At 40.8% G+C, this 20518-nt stretch overlaps 1 protein-coding gene across 1 annotated transcript; it reads left to right on the forward strand.

Moving 5' to 3' along the window:
- Positions 1-5754: 5754 nt before the first annotated feature.
- On the forward strand, positions 5755-17187 carry LOC309390059 (neuritin-like). The gene is made up of 3 exons (XM_081949138.1): positions 5755-5850; positions 8040-8205; positions 16628-17187. Exons 1-3 carry the CDS (start codon positions 5808-5810, stop codon positions 16851-16853), a joined length of 435 nt encoding a protein of 144 aa, XP_081805264.1. The 5' UTR covers positions 5755-5807; the 3' UTR covers positions 16854-17187.
- Positions 17188-20518: the final 3331 nt, after the last annotated feature.

Consider the following 20518-nt stretch of genomic DNA (forward strand, 5'->3'; position numbering starts at 1 on the left):
CAATGTAATCATGGCACCAGCTGGAATGTAGAAATAAATGATGTCTCTTTTGCATCAGCATCATTTACATGTAACAGAAATTATACTGGAGAGGCTAAAGTGAGTTCTTAAGCACCTCCTGCAAAAAATATGCCCAGAACAGAGTTGTCAGTTAGCCAGGAAACTCTAATACAGCAACCTTAACTGAATCAGGATTTAGTGATTAATCCCAATTGCCTCTATTTGTGCAACAGTGAGTCAATCATATTTTAGCATTGTGTAGGAATGCTACAATCTCTAAGCTTTTGCAGGATTTTAATAGCATATTATGAGGAACAGTTTGGTATAGTGATTAAAGTCTAGAAACCTGGAGACTGTGAGTTCTAGTCCTGCCTTAGGCTAACTGGGTGACTTTGGGCCAATCACCCTCTCTCAGCCTTAGGAAGGAGGCACTGGCCAGATGCTTCTGAAATCTGGCCAAGAAAACTACAAGGTCTAGCCCAGGCAGTTGCCAGGAGTCAACATTGACTTGAAGGCACAGAACCAATATAATATAATGACACACTTGAAAATGATAGTTGAAGACTTTCATGGCATATCATGGTGGCCATAAGAAACATAAGCAGCTACAGAGCACTGATTTACTAGAATTCTGTCTAAATCTTGACTCCTCCACCCATGCACCTTCTGCTTTCCTAGACAAGTGTACACATTTCTAGCCAAAGGATCCACTGTATTCTTTCATCTAGAATCTCTTAGAAACAAACTTGATGTTGAAGATTGGCAGTTGGGAGCCTTATTTCAAAAATTATTACTTTATTTTCATTAAAAAACCCTCAAAAGTCAGATAAAGCAGGATACTAAAAAAGTTGTATATAGGCACACTGGCACACCAGGGCACAAATGCTGGGAATATCTAGGACAGTGGTTCTCAACCAGTGGTCCACGGAAGAAAAGGTTGAGAGCCATTGATCTAGGACAGTGGTGGGCAACCTTTTTTTTCAACTGAGCCAAATCTCGCCAAAACCACGATTGAAATTTATTTTGAGAGCCACATTTTTAAAACCGAAAATACATAGGATGGTACACTGTTTTTAGTTTCAATAAACTCTGGCATTTGAAGCACGCAAGTCTTAAAGCTGTCAAGTTACAAGATCCTTGCATCCCTAACCCTTTAGGAAAAAAACCCCAAGGGGTCTTCAAACCTGACAGCTTGAAGACTTGTGGACTTCAACTCCCAGAATTCTGAGAACTGAAGTCCACCAAGGGCATCAATCATATTAGCCCAGGGATCTGCAAAATTGGCTCTTAAGACTGGTGGACTTCAACTCCCAGAATTCTGAGAATTGAAGTCCACCAGTCTTAAAACAGCCAACTTTTCAGACCTCTGTGTTAGCCCAAAGCCTGGCGCTGGGCGGGCCTTGCTCCCCCATTGGTGGAGCCCCAAGAAGCGAGGAGGGAGAAAAAGAAACGGAGGCTAAGGAGCTTCCCCCCCGCCCCCTCCCAGCAAAAATCTAACCGGGGAGCCAGGCGGGCAGTAGCAAACTGCCCGCCTGGCTCCCTGGTTAGATTTTTGCTGGGAGGGGGCGGGGGGAAACTCCTTAGCCTCCGTTTCTTTTTCTCCCTCCTCGCTTCTCGTCCCCGCCCGACTTCAGGATCCTCCCTAATCATTGTGGGTCGAAAAGAAAAAAGGGAAAGGGGCGCTTGTTTTGAAGTGCCCGAGAGGAGGGAGGGGAGCGGGCGCCCAGAAGAGCCGCATTAAAATGTGTAAAGAGCCACATGTGGCTCGCGAGCCGCGGCTTGCCGACCACTGATCTAGGATATTGTGCTCTTCCAGCCAATGGCCTAGGAGTACCTGCCTTTTTAAAAGTTTATGTCAACTTTGAATCGAACCTGGCAGAAGCCTTTTTTTTTTAATTCCTCAGTTGCCACTCAGAGTGGGGAGGGGGAAGGAGGATGAAATACGTTGCTAGACAAAACAGAGAACTTTCTCATGGGAACCAAGGTTATCTCTACAGGTGGTAGATAGAAACGGGGAGGAGTGCTGGAGATCCCACCAATTAACCTAATTGGCCAACATGAGCTGTGACTTTTGGGGAGGGAGTTATTTCCTATTTTAATTATACTGAAACCGCGGGAAACATTTAGAGTTGGTTTTGCATTTGATCATGCTGATATGATGCACCCAATAAAGAAGTTGTTAGAGGAAGACTTTAGCCTCCAAGTTCTCATTTGCTTGGGTTCATTAGTTGGGATCATAGCAATAGCACTTAGACTTATATACTGCTTCACAGTGCTTTATAGCCCTCTCAGAACAATTTACAGAGTCAGCATCTTGCCCCCAACAATCTGGGTCTTCATTTTACCCACCTTGAAAGGATAGAAGGCTGAGTCAACCTTGAGCCTGATGGGATTTGAACTGCCAGATTGCAGGCAGCCGGCAGTGAGCAGAAGTAGCCTGCAGTGCTGCACACTAACTACTGCATCACCGAGGCCCATGACAGTTTGATTTGCAAGAATCGAGAAGGTTGTAAGTTAATTGGCATCATCTCTTGCCACCACCTTCTTAAAAAATGAGCTGCCATTTAAAAGCAGGTGACAGAACCAGCAAACCTTCCCCAGAGCTGTGGACCATCTTACGGTTCAACAGGATGCATGCAAAGGATGCTCTGAAGGAGAGCCAGTTCAATCACGCCAAAATGTTTTGTGAGGATCAGAAGCAGGAGCCTAAAATCAGCCTTAATCTTTAGCTTTAACTGCACTGAGCATGCTGAAGTAGTGCTGCTGAGGGCTTCAAAAACAGGAGAAATAGGAGTTAAGGCTGAGTTAGGGCATTTCAGTAATTAGAAATGTTCCTGCAATTTGGCTAGAGGCATATCTTCTTATATTATCTATTCTGATTCATAAACCTACTTAAAAGTAATCTCACGTATTCTGAAGAGGTAGAATCTGAACGGGTTCATTCTGAACACATGAAGCCGCCTCTGACTTCTTTGGCAAGCTAGTGAAGTTTAGCATAAGCTGGTTAAGCAGAATTGGGGGGGGGGGGGTTAGAATTATGACTTGGAATGCTAGTCAAAAAGGTTATAGCAGGAGTATCAAACTCTATTTCATTGAGTGCCACTTCAGGGTTGTTTGCCCTCAGGGAGCCAGGCTGGGCATGACCAACTTGACATCACTTGTGTCGGGGGTGCCTGTGGCAGTCCAAGTGCTCTGCCAGTGAAAACGGGCAGCTACCAATTTGTGGACTATTGGGGGCTGAATTCAGTTCCTGAGGTAACACAAGGCAGTTCAGAAACTCTGCACAATGGCTCACTCATTTCAATAGAACCAGAGTAATAAGAGAAGATTGAGGACACTGCAAGGGTACCAGACATCGTCACCACAGCGACTATGGCCACTTGTAACAATAACCTTCTTCAATTTGACATTCTCCAGAAAAACAGCAACAGGGAAAGCTGAGAGGTAGTTTTTGATAGATATTAGGAACTGTCATAATGGTTTCCACCAAGGTCCTCTGTTCCGGCGGGAACAGAGATTCAATCTCATTGGTCGAAGGGTCTGACAGCTCCCTTTGCTGGATTGTACATAGTTGTTCTGTTACAATAAAGAGTTGTTGTTGCCTAAGCCTGAGTGTGCCTTTCCATTACCCAATCTAACAGTTTTCAAGACTGATAAAATATCTGAGACACATCCAGTGGTGAAATCCATTTTTTTTTACCTCACCGGTTCTATGGGCGTGGCTTGGTGGTGGCGTCATGTGACTGGGTAGGCATGGCCAACTTTTTTTTCACTTTTAAAAGCATTTTCCCCTGCCTGTGAGCTGTGAGCTGTGCGATTGTCGGAAGCTTTTTAAAAAGCTTTTAAAAGCATTTTTTCCCTGCCGGTTCAGGGAAAAAATGCTTTAAAAAGTGGAAAAAAAGCTTCTGATGATTGCGCGGCTCACAGCTTAGCTGAGCGATCCTTGCAAACTTTTTTTTTTAACAGTTTGTAGAACCAAGGACAATCATCCCTACCGATTTCACCAAATCAGGCCGAACTGGGAGATTTCATCCCTGGACACGTCCAAGTGTACCATGTAGAGTTAATTCTTTGAATGTTTGGGATTATACAGGTCTTTTTCTTGTGCCATATCCATCATCGGATGTTGGTAATTATGTTGGCAATCCTACTTTTGTCAACAAGCGCATGAAAAAGACTGCTGAATTTTGTCCAAACCAGTGTCTTAAGTTTTGAAGCCATGATGTTCTTCTTCTGCCTGGACCTCATTTGCCTTCAATTTTTCCCTGGAGGTTTAAGTGAAATATGCCATATTTTTCTGGGTGTCACATCACATGTCCAGAATATTGTAACTTTCTCTTTTTAATGGCTTTGATGATTTTACTTTGCTTTCCCAGGCGGCTTATCAACTCCTCATTTGTGATTTTGTCAACCCAGCTTATACATAACAGCCATCTGCCAATCCACATTTCAAACGCTTCTAGTTTCTTCAATTGGTTTTCTGTCAGAGACCAATCCTCTATTCCATAGAACAGGATAGCAAAGATGTAACATCTGACAAGCCTGATTTTCGGTCTTAGGCTTCTGTCATGACTGCAGAAGACCTTTTTCATTTTGAAGAATGCTTTTTGAGCTTTCGCTATCTTTGTCCTTGATTATACAGGTAGTCCTCAACAACTCATTTAGCAACTGTTACAGCAGCACTGAAAAAAGTGACTGTTTTTCACACTTACAACCCAGAGGTGATATTCAGCAGGTTCTGACTAGTTCTGGAGAATCGGTAGTGGAAATTTTGAGTAGTTCAGAGAACTGGTAAATACCACCTCTGACTGGCCCCGCCCCCATCTATTCTCTGCCTCCCGAGTCCCAGCTGATCAGGAGGGAATGGAGATTTTACAGTATCCTTCCCTTGCCACGCCCAACAAGCCACACCCATCGAACCAGTAGTAAAAATGTTTGAATCCCACTACTGTTGCAACCATGGTAGCATCCCCGTGGTCATGTGATTGAAATTCGGATGCTTGGCAAGCGATTCATGTTCATGTCGGTTGCAGTGTGTCGTGGTCATGCCATCCCCTTTTGCGACCTTCTGATCAGCAACTTCAATGGGAGAGTCAGATTCGCTTAACAGCCATGGTGCTAACTTAAACAACGGCAGTGCTTCACTTAGCAAGGGTGGCAAAAAAAAGGGTTGCCAAACGGGGCAAAAATAACTTAACTCATGACTGATTTAGCAACAGACATGTTGGGCTCAGTTGCGGTGGTAAGCGGAGGACTACCTTTAATTCCCATCTTCCCTGATGGTTGGCTGGATGGATCTAATGGATCTCACAGGAGTTGGTGTAACTGCTCTCCAGATCCCAAACCTTTTTCAGAACCTGCGCCAAGACTGGGGGTAAGATCACATGGCCGGAGCCCACCGGAAAGGACGCAGTTGGGTTTTCTTGGAAGTGGGCTTGTTCTGCGCTGTCCTCTTTTTTCTTCCCTGCCTTCTTCGACCCGCGACGTCCCCCGCCGTGTCCGTCTCGCGTAGCTGCTCCGCAAAGCACTTGGCAAGGTCTGCCCTGCCCTCAGCGCCAGAGAGCCCGACCTGAGCGAGGGCAGAGACAGAGCAAGCGCGCTCCGAAGGGGAATCGCGGCACTTTTCTCCCTCGCGTGGCGTGGAGGCTCCCGCGGAGCTTTGCCGGGGCCAATTCCCGCCTTGTCTTCCTCGTCGGGAGGTCGAGAAGCCCCTCGGGTCCTCCCTAGGGAAGAGGAATGGGAGGGCTGCCGGTGGGGGCCACCCAGTTTACCCGGAGCCCCTAAATCAGGCAGCTACAGCGGCGACAATGGCACGCCGACCCGGCACGATGCTGCTACTCATCACGCTGGGTAAGCCCAAATCTCGTCCCGGTCGCAGGCGTCGGTCCAGCTGCAATGGCGTGTGTGTGTGTGTGTGTGTGTGTGTGTGTGTGTGTGAGAGAGAGAGAGAGAGAGAGAGAGAGAGAGAGAGAGAGAGAGAGAGAGAGAGAGAGAGAGAGAGAGAGAGAGAGAGAGAGAACTTTTTAAAAATTCAGATATGTTAAGACAGTTTACTAGGCAAGAATGGATGCTTTCTCTCTTTCTCTGCATCATTAGAAGGTTGTGGGAAACGATCCTCTGTTAACTTCCCGAATTGGATAAGACAATAGAAGAGCCCGAGATAGTATTAGTGATGGACAACGTTCTGACGACAAACTTAGCTAAATCCATTGCTTCATTTCCAAGAGAAACTTTCCAAGGAACACTTTTCAGGTTAAGTTAGTGAGACTTTCCGAAAGCAGTTCAGAATGAAGCAAGTTTAGTTTTCCGTTCATGTACTGATTCATTTTATTCTTCCAGGTGGTTCCCCCCCCCCCCCCTTTAAGTACCAAGCTCACCTCTTTTTCTATTTTACGTTTTAAATAGCCTTGGAAAAGAAGACAGTTTACAAGAGATCGTACTGGCTCAGCTCTTTGTTTAGTCCTTCCTTTGGAAATCAAAATCCCCAACACTGATCTTGTCAAGCAAGCTATGTCTTACTATGCCATGCTATATTTATTTATTTATTTATTTATTTATTTATTTATTTATTTATTTATTTATTTATTATTTATTTATTTATTTATTTATTTATTTATTTATTTATTTATTTATTTATTTATTTATTTATTTATTTATTTATTTATTTATTTATTATTTATTTATTATTTATTATTTATTTATTTATTTATTATTTATTTATTTATTTATTTATTTATTTATTTATTTATTTATTTATTTATTTATTTATTTATTTATTTAAACTTATTAGTCGCCCCCTCTCCCCACAGGGACTCGGGGCGACGTACACAAGCAACAGTCAGCACAGTGTCATACAGAGGAGGTAAAAAATAAATAAATAAATTACAATACACCAAAAAGGTTAAAACCCCAATAACATTAAAAGTTTAAAAACTAAAATTAACAATTAAAAATGACCAAGGGGTGGAAAAGTTGTTGAGTTATGCCAGGCCAGCTAGCCGAAACAGGTGGGTCTTCAGTTTACTGCGGAAGGAGCGGAGATCGGTTGTTGTCCTAATGTCTGGGGGGAGGTCGTTCCAAAGGGTAGGGCCCGCCACAGAGAAGGACCTACTCCTGGGCACTGCCCTCTGACAATCTCTAGAGGACAGCACCCGGAGGAGACCCTCTCTGTGTGAGCGAATGGGCCGCAGGGATGTATGGGGCAGGACACGATCCCGCAGGTAACTAGGCCCTATGCCATGGAGCGCTTTAAAGATGGTAACTAACACCTTGAAGCGCACCCGGTAGGCCACAGGAAGCCAGTGCAGCTCGCGCAGGAGAGGTGTTATATTGGAGAACCTTGATCTCCCCATAATTACCCGCGCGGCTGCATTCTGGACCAACTGCAGTCTCCGGGTGCACCTCAAGGGGAGCCCCATGTAGAGAGCATTACAGTAGTCCAGGCGAGACGTCACCAGCGCGTGAGTGACTGTGTGCAGGGCCTCCCGGTCCAAAAGGGGTCGCAATTGGCGCACCAGGCGAACCTGGTGGAACGTCCCCCTCGCCACGGCTGCCACATGATCTTCCATAGCCAGCCGGGCATCAAGGAGGACGCCCAAATTGCGTGCCCGTTCCACCGGGGCTAATTGTTCATCCCCGATGGCCAGCAATGGAATGTGCTGGTTGTTAAAGCATGGTTTATTGAATAAACCCCACAGCTGGCTCGGTTTGCGTAACACCAACCATACACTGTGACTTTCAAATGATATGATAATGACATTGTGGCTTAATGCAATGTTTGAAGCAGAATTCTACTTACTACTTAATTTTGGTTGTGCTTCTTGTATATGATGACCATTTATTGTCTGTATGTGTGTGTGTGCGCGCGCATGTATATTGCACATACCCATTTCCTTTAAATAAGAAGCCTAAAATATATGTGTGCAACACACACACACACATTTTATGCTTCTTATTTAAGAGAAATTGGTCTTTAGATGAAGTGCCTGGAAAAAGAGGTGTGCTATTAGATGCTACATGAATCCCCTTTCTATTTGCAGGGTACTTGCTCAAGTTACTGACGGCAGAAACTCAGTGTGAAAATATTTATCAAGATTTCTCTGGCTGCATCTTAAAATTAGGAGAGAACATGGCTAGATATGAAGAAGAAGCTGAAGAAGACAAAGTGAACCAGAGTCTGCTGCAGGGATTGCAGGTTGTTTGTGGGTGAGCAGCAAATCTCTCTCAACTGTACTGTAGGAACAGCCTGTCGTGATGTGTGTGTCTTGAATATACTGCAGTTGTCCCTTTAATCATTTAGAACAGAGGTCTTCAAACTTGGCAACTTTAAGACTTGTGGACTTCAATTCTGGGAGTTGAAGTCCACAAGTCTTAAAGTTGCCAAGTTTGGGGAGCCCTGATTTAAAATAACAAAATAACAGAGTTGGAAGGTACCTTGGAGGTCTTCTAGCCCAACCCCCTGCTCAAGCAGGAAACCCGACCTATACCACTTCATACAAATGGTTATCCAATCTCTTCTTTAGAATTTCCCGTGTTGGAGCATTTATAACTTCTGTAGGCAAGTTGTTCCACTGATTAATTGTTCTGCCAGGAAATTTCTCCTCAGTTCTAGGCTGGTTCTATTGTTGATTAGCTTCCATCCATTGCTTCTTGTCCTGCCTGCCTTCTAAATCAGAATGACTGCTATCGCCTCCCCTTTTCTCCTCTGTGAATGTTTCTACTGAATATTCTCCAAATATTAATGGAAAAAATGAAGGTTTCCACTCTCATAGTACTCTGGTTGGTTGCATGTCTATTAATTGGCTAGCAAATTGCGTTACCCACAGAAAATTGTTCCATCTTCCTGCTTAGCCATAGGAACCACAATAATGGACGGGAGTTTTGTTTTGAAACTGGCTTGGATTTGCTATGTTTTATCCTAAGAAGTGCTAACATAGGCATTTCCTCAAAGACAACCATCAATTGAAAGCAAAAGACTAATTAAAGTTAGTACCAATACAAGAGAACAAGTTTATTGTTGAGAAGTGCTTGTTATCTTGTTATTTGCATGTTAGAACCCTAGATTCTAAACACAATTAGAAATGTCATTTTGTAGATAGCCAAGACGAAGCCAGTTCTGCTGCCTCTTATGAAACGTGCATTTGATTTCAAGTAAAGATTGGGGTACCATACTAGAATTTTAAGACATCTGCTTCCGTGAATACAATTTGAGCCTGAGCAGTTTTGGTTGGCTACCAATTCAGTGTGGTGGCTTTCAGCCTATTAGTGTCCTTCAATCCTGGGTATAATATAATTGGATTTTCTGATATCCAATTCTTTGATTTAAGACAACTATAAGAAGGGGAAGATGATATGTAGTTAGGGCTATAGTGCTTCGAAGGAGTTCATCCTTTTTTTTAAAATCAAAGTTTTATTGGTTTTTATACATATATGGGGAAAAGGTAAGGGGATATACAAAACATTTTGGCAGCTCCCACACTAGTGATAGAAACCCATCCGAAACTCACAATTTTTACAATCTTATAAACAAAATATAAAAGACAAGCAGGAAGCCAGGTCTTATTCTATATTGTCAACCATGTGTTCATTCATTTCCCTTTGTCACTTTCTAGAGTGTCCCAATTGCTATTATTTCAAATGCTTTTATTTTTGTGATCTGAGCCTTTTCGATATTGCTCCTTCCTCCCTGTCCCCAGAGGAAGCCTCAGCCCCCCCCCCCTCCTTCTTATCTTGCACCTTACTGTCCCTCCCACTACCTTCGCTTTGTTCGTCTTAGAAGGAGTTCATCCTTTATCTTGTGTAATTTCTCCACTCACTTTAATGCCACAACCTTCAAAGCTTCAGTTAATATAGCTTTATCGTTTGTTATGTGGTGCTTGTTGAATTTCCTCAGTCTGCCATGGCCTTTGACTTTAAACTATGCATTTTCCAACTACCAATATTAACCATAATGGTAGTGTTTTGTGATCCCCACTGTTCTTTGCCAGGTTTGGTTTGCCACCTTGGGCAACTTCACAGCCAGAGGACTGAGGAGAATACAAACACATCTGTTTATTTATTTTTAATCTAATCAAGTGCAAGAAGAAGGAAGTAAAATAGCAAAAGCATCAAGCTGTTGGAAATTTAGCTTGCAGCAAGTTTGAGCAGAGAATGCTTAGCAGAGAATGCTTATAAGCAGACATGAGAATGGGAAGAAATAAAGGAATTGTAGAGATAAATGCCGATCATTGAAGGTTACAAGGGTGAAACACACTGGACAGAGCAAACCTATAAACGAACTAGGAAATGTAGAAAACAATTAAGGAAAAAGCCAGAAGTTCTGGAGAAACCACAATAAATTAGATTAGAAGCTGATAAAAAGACCAGATAAAGGTAAAGGTTCCCCTCGCATATATGTGCTACACATTCCTGACTCTAGGGGTCGGTGCTCATCTCCGTTTCAAAGTCGAAGAGCCAGCACTGTCCGAAGACGTCTCTGTAGTCATGTGGCCGGTATGACTAAATGCCAAAGGCGCACGTAACCTTGTTGCCTTCCCACCAAAGGTGGTTCCTATTTTTCTACTTGCATTTTTACATGCTTTCGAACTGCTAGGTTGACAGAAGCTGGGACAAGTAACAGGAGCTTACTCTGTTATGCGGCACTAGGGATTCAAACCACTGAACTGCTGACCTTTTGATCGACAAGCTCAGTGTCTTAGCCACCGAGCTACCGTGTCCCTATAAAAAGACCAGATACAAGAGGGCAAAGACGTTTTTCATGTAATAAAATGAAGGGATTAATAAAGGAAAAATAAGTGTTTGATGAGGACAGAAGAAGAGATTCCAATGTAAAGAACACTACTGGATTTGGAATCTTAGTACTAGATGATGATGATGATGATGATGATGATGATGATGATGAAGATTTCTGTATAGGTAGTCCTTGACTTATGACCACAATTGAACCCAACATTTCTGCTGCTCAGTGAGACATTTGCTAAATGAATTCTGCCCCATTTTATGACTTTTCTTGCCATGGATGTTAAGGGAATCTCTGCAGTTATTAAGGTAGTGACAAGGTTGTTAAGTGAGTTCCCCATTGACTTAGTTTTTCAGAAGGTTGCCAAAGCTGATTCCATGATCCCGGGACATTGCATCCGTCAAAAATATGCGTCAGTTGCCAAACATCCAAATTTTGATCACGCGACCATAGGGATATTGTAAATATTAAATGTGAAAAAATGATCATGTTACTTTTTTTAGTGCTGTTATAACTTCAAACAGTCACGGAACGAACAGTTGCAAATCGAGGACTATCTGTATAAACACTTTCAAGAGAGCCAGCCTGACATAGTGATTAAGATGTTGGATTAGGACGGCGGAGATTCATGTCCTTTTTTAGACATGGAAACCAGTTGAGTGACCGTGGGCCAGTCACTCCCACTCAGCCCTACTCAGGGTTACTTTGCAACAAGCTGGCAGGAAAACAAAACCTCTTGTAGCATCCTGAGTTGCTAGCTTTGCTCTGTGGACTATGGTAAATAAGCATAATGCAAAAGAAGCAGTGTCTGTGACCAAGAGGAACTGAATTGAGATTGCACCGTGCTTTCAAATATTAAAAGCAGTTTAAATGTATTATTTTATTGCCCCCAACAATCCTGCCACATCATTCGATATTATTGCCCCCAGTACCTTTTTCTTTTCAATAGGGAAGGTGGAGTTGAGGACAACAAGTAGAGATTTATACAAGGTCAGCATGAATTCACAGAAGATTTGAACTGGATGTTTTTCAATCCATCAGTCACTTTGTAGCTTCTGCCCAAAATTAGATGTGCTTATCATGAAAGACAATGGGAGTGAAGATGCTTATGAATCCACCACCAGAGGTGATATTCAGCCAGTTCTGACAGGTTCTGGAGAACTGGTAGCGGAAATTTTGGGTAGTTCGGAGAACCAGCAAATAGGCTGGCCCCACCCCCGCTGCCTCCCAGCCTCCCGGCTGATCTTCTTTTATTGCCCTGAGCAGGAGAACAGAGCTGGAAAGCAGGTTAGTGGGGAGGGAATGAGGATTTTGCAGTAACCTTCCCCTGCTACGTCCACAAAGCCACACCCATAAAGCCATGCCACACCCACAAAGCCACGCCCACACAACCGGTAGTAAAAAAACATTGAATCCCACCACTGTCCATCACCGCAGCTAAAGTTATTGTAAGCTAGATACACTTCCTTCAGATAGAGAAGGGCAGAAGAAAGAGCCACTATCTTATTAATGGTTCCTGGGCCAAAAATAATAATAACTTGAGAAAAATGACTCAGACAAGGCCTTCCTTAGCTCACACCATGATAAAGTGAGGGAGGGGGAAGTACAGTACATTCAGACTTGGAAGATTCGATAACAGTACTAAAGCTGTTAAAATAAAAATAGTCCAGTCCCATATAGCATTGGTTTCTTAGTTTACGTTATCTCTGAGGGCTAACAGATTCCAAAAAGATACCAAAACTATTTGTTTTTTTCCTCATCTATCACAGAACAGAACAAGATTTTCTAAAACTCAGTTCAATTTTTTTTTGAAAAGAAAAGAAAAGTCAGTTCTCAGAAGAACCTTCTAACTTAAATGTGTGCTGGTATAAGGCCTATTTCCGTATTCAAAATGTAAAGAAATGCAAAACAGTGGTACAGAAAGCAATGGGAAATAAACCAATAGTCTGACAATGAAGCTTGACTAAAGAATGATTGAAAAATGAAAGTGGTTCTTGATTCAGTGCTGAAGGACACGAACAATGAACAATATGACAATGTGCAACCTTGAGAAAAAGCGAAGATGAGAAATGTAATAAAAATTTTCCACAGGCGGAAAAAAAGAACGGAGCTGTTGCAGAGCACGGCTTGATGTAAAATGTATAGTTAGGCTGTTGCAAGGGAGAGGAATCATAGTTCCCAGTGCTTCCAATTACTTGCCAAGTATGATTTAAGATGTTGGTCTTGGCTTTGAAAGCCCAAATAAATTAGGGTACAATTATCCAAACCTGGCATGCAGGAGAAGTCCTTTTCAAAATGCCCCTATTGGATTATTTTTTTGGTTCTTGACCAAGAGAAGTCCTGCTCTTGTGTTGCTCCCAGTTGATAGGATGCTTTTGCTCAGGAGTTTTATTTGCCTCCAGTCTTTCAGCATTTAGAACAAAAATGTTAATCCTTTTGCTAGGTTCTTAATTGTTCAATGATTTTAGTACTGATGATTTGTTTTAAACCTTTTTATGCTCTGTTTTTCCTAAATTTTGAGTATTTGCTAGCATTAGAAGATGGGGTTTAAGGTAAAGAAATATGCAAATCATTAAATAATACATGAATACTTACTGAAAAGTTTGTCCTTCCATACCCATGGTATATTTGTCACAGATTCCTAGTGGACATCACATTTGCTGTGTTGATGGCACTCTCCTGCTCCCATGCCATATTTTTCTTTTTTCCTCTTTGTGAGGAAGCATTCTGTTGTCTGAACCTCATAAGTCTTCTTAGTACATCAGGAACAATTAGGGTTCCTGAGGGATTCTAGCACAAAATAAGCAAAGTCCCTATTGTTGCGATACAAGACTTGAATCAGACAAAGACAGAAATCTTAGTCTTCCTTCTACAGTACTGTTGTGCATCTAAAACTAGCATCTTTTCCGAGGAAGCTTCTGCGTTTCTGCAGTCTACAAGAAGAAAAAGCTCATTGGTGACATATATGATTAGAATACAATAGAATAGACTTCTTTATTGCCAAATGTGATCAGACACACAATCACACTTGGCCAATAAATTGTCTTTGGCGCATATGCTCTCAGTGTACATAAGGAGAATAAAATACATTCATCAAGAAGAGAAAGATACAATACTTAGTGATAGTCCAGGTTACTAATAAGCTATCAAATTTGATTAGGAAACAAATAAAAATAATGCAAATTGAAAGATACAAGGAACATGGTTATAGTAATAAGTTGGAAGAGATAGATACTAGTAAGGAAGAGGAGAATAATAGTAATACAATCTCAGTAAATTATTTGACAGTTTTTAAGCAGAGTGATGGCATTTGAGAGAAAACTGTCCTTGTGTCTTCTTGGTCTAATGGAATTAGACTTAGTCATCCTTATGGAATAGAACTGAGGAGAAATTTCCTGACAGAACAATTAATCAGTGGAACAGCTTGCCTCCAGAAATTGTGAATGCCCCAACACTGGAAGTCTTTAAGAAGATGTTGGATAGCCATTTGCCTGAAACGGTATAGGATTTCCTGTCTAGGCAGGGGGTTGGACTAGAAGGCCTCCAAGGTCCCTTCCAACTCTACTATTGTATTGTATTGTATTGAATTAGTTTTGTTTTGGTTGATTTGCCTTTAGAGGGGTTGAATTGTGCAACATCCCCAAATTCTAGAACTGACAGAGCATGTGATATAATTTGATTCCCTAACAAATAAAGCCTGTAGAAATGAGGCATTGGGAAATTGAAATTATCCAGTTAAAAGGGGAAGAGTGAAAAGAGAGAACTCTTATTTGGATTTCTCTGACAACTTGCCACTTCAGTCCTTACTAGTTACTCCTCCTTCCTTTTTTTTATTTTTTAATATGAAACCAGATAACATCCAACTGCTTTCACACTGGATGGCTTCCCCTTACTCTATTCTCCCCACTCCCACCGCTACATTGCTGCAGGATTCAGAGGAAACAACCATAGAAAATCAAAGCAGAGTTTACCTTGCTTTGCGCCAATCTCTCTCATTATTATCTTAGAAAATTTCTTCTACCAGATTTCTTCTATTTAATGAGTTCTTGACAGTTGGCAGTCAACTAGAGGCTCTTTTAGTTTGATTTCATGGCCTTTTTAAGGGCAAAGCAGTTGCCCTGGGCACCACCACATGGTGGAGACTCCCTCCAAAGGATAATTTAGTATTTGAAATCATCCAATGCTTTAATATTTTTCATACAAGTTGGCAAAAGCTATCTTGTCAATTTTATAATGGTCTCTTATTATGCTACAGATTTTAATGTACAAAATATACACAAATGGAGGAAAAGCTTAACATTGATGTAGAACATAGTAAGAATATATAGTGATGGGTTGTTCAGATAAACATTTCTCTTAAAACAGCCATATTGATGGTTTAAAGTGGTACCAACCCTATTTCTTGCTCTCAGTCTGCAAGTTTCAACACAAAATTTCTGGAAAATACCACTGTCACTAAGGCTGTTTTAGCACACCATAAAAACATAATATATGAAAGCACAATATAAGATTGTAAGTGTATCACCAGTTTGGTGTTGGGGTATGACATCAGACTAGAAACCAGGAGACCATGGGTTCTAATTTTCATAAACAAACAAGGGAAGAAAAAAAAGAACCTTAAAGGTTTGCACACACATAAACCAGAGGCGTTTAATATTTGGCAATGTTAAATGGATGGACTGAGAGTTGTTGAACTCTACCCATCTGAAGTTGAAAAATACTTAGATGAAGGGTTACCTCTAAAACCCTTCATTGCTGCCCCTATAATCCTGCCTGACTATAACTTAAAAATAAGTGGAAATATGTCTTGCAATTTCCAGGCATGAAGCTTACAAAAAGCGTTTCTGAAGCCCTAAAATAGGCTTTAGCTGAACAGATATGGAAAAATGCTCAAGCTAAAAAAATTATCAACCCTCAGAAAATAGCAATTGCACCAACATGTGGGATTCTCCTTATATTTAGCTGCCTGTTTTGACTTCCCTTTAATGCCCCCAAAACCATTAGAAAATTTCCAATTCTTGACTAGATAAACCTTTCCGGAGTGTATGGTCTTGAATGGCAGGCACTAATATTTCATTTTTCAGCTGCATAATGCTAAATACTCCATTAGGATTATCTTGGAGATTCTGCTGCATACTTGGAACAGTATGCTCCTGTGACCTGGAAAAGATTATGTACAGAGGAACTATATATTAACTATAGTCATTGTGAGAGGATAGGTTTCTTTGCTTCTCAGAGTTGACTTTCTATAATGGAGAGAATTAAAGCAGGTCATTTATTTAAAAAAGACCTAAATGCATAGACCAATTAACCAGATATTATGGATGGTGGATGGATAGATGGATGGACAGGTTATGTTCTTCATAGATGGCCCATGCCTATCTGTGACTTTCCTGGCAAAGAACTGTGGAGTCCTTAGTGCTCTCTGCACTTGAGGAGATCTCAGAGAGCACCAAGGACCCCACACTTCAGCCCCAAGCTACAAATATTCTATTGGTGGTAAATAACTTATTGTTTCCTGTTAAAATATTCATGACTGGGAGAGACATGGTAACAAAGTCAGCCAATGAATAGGCATAGCAACCAAGTCAGCCAATGGGAGCTTAAACAGATCTGAATCTGTGCTGAGAATTGAAACTGAAACTAGTCTTGTCTGTATTAAATGAAATGGTCTGCTCTGAACTATGAGATGAAACTGTTCTCTCCTGCTTGTGTTCTGCTTGTAACGTCTACCATGTTGAAAGAATCTATTATTGGTATTGTATATTTATTTATATGTTATTAGGTATATAAAGAATTTAATGAAACCAGTCTAATCAGTTATCTGTGTGTGCTTTTTGGATTTGATTTTTCTGCAACAAATTCTGATATTTCCTTTTTCTTTTGCAGATATTGGAATGAATTTCATAATTGTGCGATGGCTACTCTTTGGGTGTGCCAGGAGGAGATGGTGACTGTCTGGGAAAAGTTGAAAAAGGAATCTAGAAAAATCAAATTTGAAGGCAATCTTTTTGACCTCTGCATCTCCAGTAACTACCAGAATTTACCCTCATCCCAGATCCCAACTCTTTTTCTATTAGGCATCACTCTGATGCTCATCTGGCTCAATTTATGAAGGCAACAGCTCTGTGATTTTGTACAAATGAACATATGCTTCCCCCCCCCCTTAATATTTTGAAAATATTGTTTGTGGCATTCTTTTTCTTTTTTCTTTGAGTAAATTTTTGATTGTGATAACAAAATTTCCTAATATTTAATTTTTCCAGTGAGACCAGTTGTAAATATGGCAAGTGTTCCAATTGAATTTTGACAATCAAAAGTTGTGCATGCCTTAAGACTCTCAAAATTAAATTACTAAAATACAGTTTGCACAGGAATGGTGCCACTAGATTTTATATCTTGACCTGCTATTTAGGGTTTGCTTTGGTAAGCCTTTCATGCCAACTGTTGTACTGATTTCTACACTTAATGAACTTTTTCGCAACTTTCTTTCTGTATATAGATGTAACTTCTGTAATTAATAGATTTGCAGTTTTAAGAAAGAAAATTTTGGGGAACTGAAGAGGGTAGCATGAGGTTTTAAAATAACTGGATTCTCTCAGCAGAACATGATGGTTTTATTATCTGCCTGAAATGAGCTCCCCAAAATGTCCTGAGGAAGATTACAGATTGATGATTGATTTGTTATAGAGGTATTTGAAGGAATGATTAGTCATGCAAGAGATTTACCTAAAGAAGATTGACCAAAACCCTGAGGTAGCTTAAGGAACAACATCTGAACCCATCTACATATGTTTGCAAGAAATAATGCTGTGATACCCTTTTCCCTCCATTCCTGACAACTAGTTTTTCCTCCCCTCTGACTTTCCCATGAATGTTGCAAGTTACAATATGTATTACAGTAAATATTTTTGAAATGGAAAGAAATATTCAGTGAGAAGTAAACATCCTTGCAATTTTCTAAGGAAAACGTCTGTATTGCAGGTTGGGTGGATGTTCAGAGGGTCACTTGAATGAAGTATGAACATTGCTGTAAAACAGCAATGGAGAAATGGAACTGACTGTTCATTGCTTCTCTGGGTATTCCTTATAATTGCTGCCTACTCTGGTTAAGGCTCGTGAGAATTGCAGTTCAATTTTTAAAGTTCCCTACATTCCTTAAAGGTAAAGGTTCTCCTCGCACATATGTGATAGTCATTCCTGACTCTAGGGGGCGGTGCTCATCTCTGTTTCAAAGCCAAAGAGCCAGCACTGTCCGAAGACATCTCCATGGTCACGTGGCTGGCATAATTACATGCTGAAGGCGCACGGAACACTGTTATCTTCCCACCAAAGTGGTTCCTATTTTTCTACCTGTATATTTACATGCTTTCAAACTGCTAGGTTGGCAGAAGCTGGGACAAGTAATGGGAGCTCACACGGCACTAGGGATTCGAACTGCCAACCTTTCTGATTGACAAGCTCAGTGTCTTAGCCACTGAGCCACCACGTCCCATCTACATTCCTTACCCCCGCTAAAGTCCATATGAATTCTTGTATAACACTACTCTGTACAGGAAGTAGGCTATGCCATGTGTTGCAGCTATTTTCAATGTATTCTCATAATCTCTCTCATTTTCCAATTCCACCTCTCTAATTTGTACTGAATATACAAAGCTACTTTAGATTGTCACAATTAGTGTTGTGAGATGCAAGAGGTGTCAGAGGTTGTGTGGTACAGAGACCTTGCCACCATGTTGCAGGAGGGATGTGTTTTGCAAAAGCCCACAATGCATTCCTGGCCCAAATCCCTTAAGGTGTTCTGTATTCTGCAACATTTGAAAGTACTCTTCCAACATCAAGTCCTAAGTGCACAGCTTGTTTCGTAATCCAGTCAAATGCAGCAGCTATATTCTCATCACTCACACCCCTGCCTTTGAATCTTGAATCCAGTACATTTGCAGCAGCAAGTATTGGGGTACACAAACAAACCAAACTGCAGCCCTTCCCCTGCAGTGCTCCCTAGTTGCACAAATGAGTATTTCTCTTGTTTAAGGACTGCATTGAGAAGTACAGTGTTACTTGAATTGTATTTCAGGATTTGCTTGAGCTGAGAGAACTTGCAATAATTTAAGACTTTGCAGAAAGTTTCAGAAATCTTTCATTAAGGTCTTCATGTTATATAGTTTGAATACCATGTCATAGATATATTATTTATCATTGGAAAAAATTCCATTTTTCTGAAAAAAAAACAACCCAGGAAAACACTGCCCCTCCCCCAATTTTTCTGTTTTTCCCCCCCAGGCCTTCCCATCTCTAGATCTAACTTGATTTTCTAGTATTTGACATTCCTGTAAATAGGTGAAATCTTCTAAGGTATATTAACATCCACACAGTACAGAATGTCAGTATACTCCTCCTATTTTTGTTTGATCTTTGAATCATTACAGGTAGTCTTCAATTTATGACTAATTACTTAATGACTGTTCAAAGTTAAAGTCATTCAGAAAGGGTATCCCTCTATCTTAAACCCCTCCCCCCATGGTCACATGACCTTATTCTGGGTGCTGGGCAATCAGCTTGCATTTGTGACCAGCTGTAATATCCGTCATGCGACCGCAATTTGCCTCATTTCCAGCAAAAAAATAACCCCACCCATTCAGGATTTGGTTAACAACTGATTCAGACTTACACATGATCCACTTAATGACCACTGTAAAAAACATTTAAGTTGGGTCCTGTCATGTGGATGCCTCAATGATTTACAACCACACTCCAGTCCCAATTATAGTTGTGTGTTGAGAACAACTTTTGCGATCTGTACATAAGTGTCCCTTACTATACTAATTTAAGGATGGAATTTTCTTCCGAGTTCAGGAACTTTCCACATCAATCTTTAACAACCTCTTTGACTTCATTCTATTGTTCCTCTGGTTGCCTGTCAACAAGGGCCAGGATTTTGAAGAGAATCTTTGTATTGTTCTTGAAAATGATGGATACACGCTCCAGATTACATGGAAATTGACTTACATCTTGTCCACGAGCAGTTTGTGATCTTCAATCAGTCTCTGACTTCAGTTTTTCTTGATATAATTAAATCTTCTATCTCTAATAATACAATTCATTTGATTTCTGCTTAGTCCATCGCGTGATGTCCACACACATGGGCATGCTTTTGGTGATCTGAAGACTTGTGTCAGCAATCAAGAAATAATTTGATTAGCAGAAACTAATTATTGTCATCATTGTTAGCAGAAAGTCACAATTTTGACTTAAATTTCTAGGTTTCCTTGGATGTATGATTCATTTCAATTTCCTTATTATTTTTAACTCTGGCATTCTAATCTTTAATCCCCCAAAAAGCATGTTTTGCTTGTGAGGTCTGTCAATTTATGGAAAGATAGTTGGAGGTCAAATAAGTTGCAAAACAAACACATTTCTTTTTAACTACTTCTTCACTTTGCCTTATTTAAACACATCCCTGAATTCCAAGCACAGCTTTCAATCATAAATAAATGTGCACCCTAGATTTTCCTCAAAGCGTATCATTAATATCACATTAAGGATAGACAAGTGAATCCCTGCTAACATCTGCTAAATAGATCTCAAATAATGAGGACGGAAAAACTCTCGGCACTTAGATTGTCACTGTCTGCCTAATTAGATTCTAGTCTTTAGTCAATGTTAGTCTATAGAGATTTATTGAAATGGCTGCAAATCTCCTTTGCTGCGTTAGGTATGCCATTATGATACTCCCAAAGGAAAACGAATGCCTTGGGCGCACATGTGCTCATACACATA

The sequence above is a fragment of the Natrix helvetica genome (genome assembly GCF_964273705.1).
Source record: "Natrix helvetica genome assembly, chromosome: 3".
Lineage (NCBI taxonomy): Eukaryota > Metazoa > Chordata > Lepidosauria > Squamata > Natricidae > Natrix > Natrix helvetica.

Coding starts and splice junctions, on each gene's coding strand:
- LOC309390059 (XM_081949138.1), top strand. CDS start 5,808: ATGGCACGCCGACCCGGCACGATGCTGCTACTCATCACGCTGG. Junction 5,851..8,039: donor GCTGCTACTCATCACGCTGG/GTAAGCCCAAAT, acceptor TTCTATTTGCAG/GGTACTTGCTCAAGTTACTG. Junction 8,206..16,627: donor GGATTGCAGGTTGTTTGTGG/GTGAGCAGCAAA, acceptor TTTCTTTTGCAG/ATATTGGAATGAATTTCATA.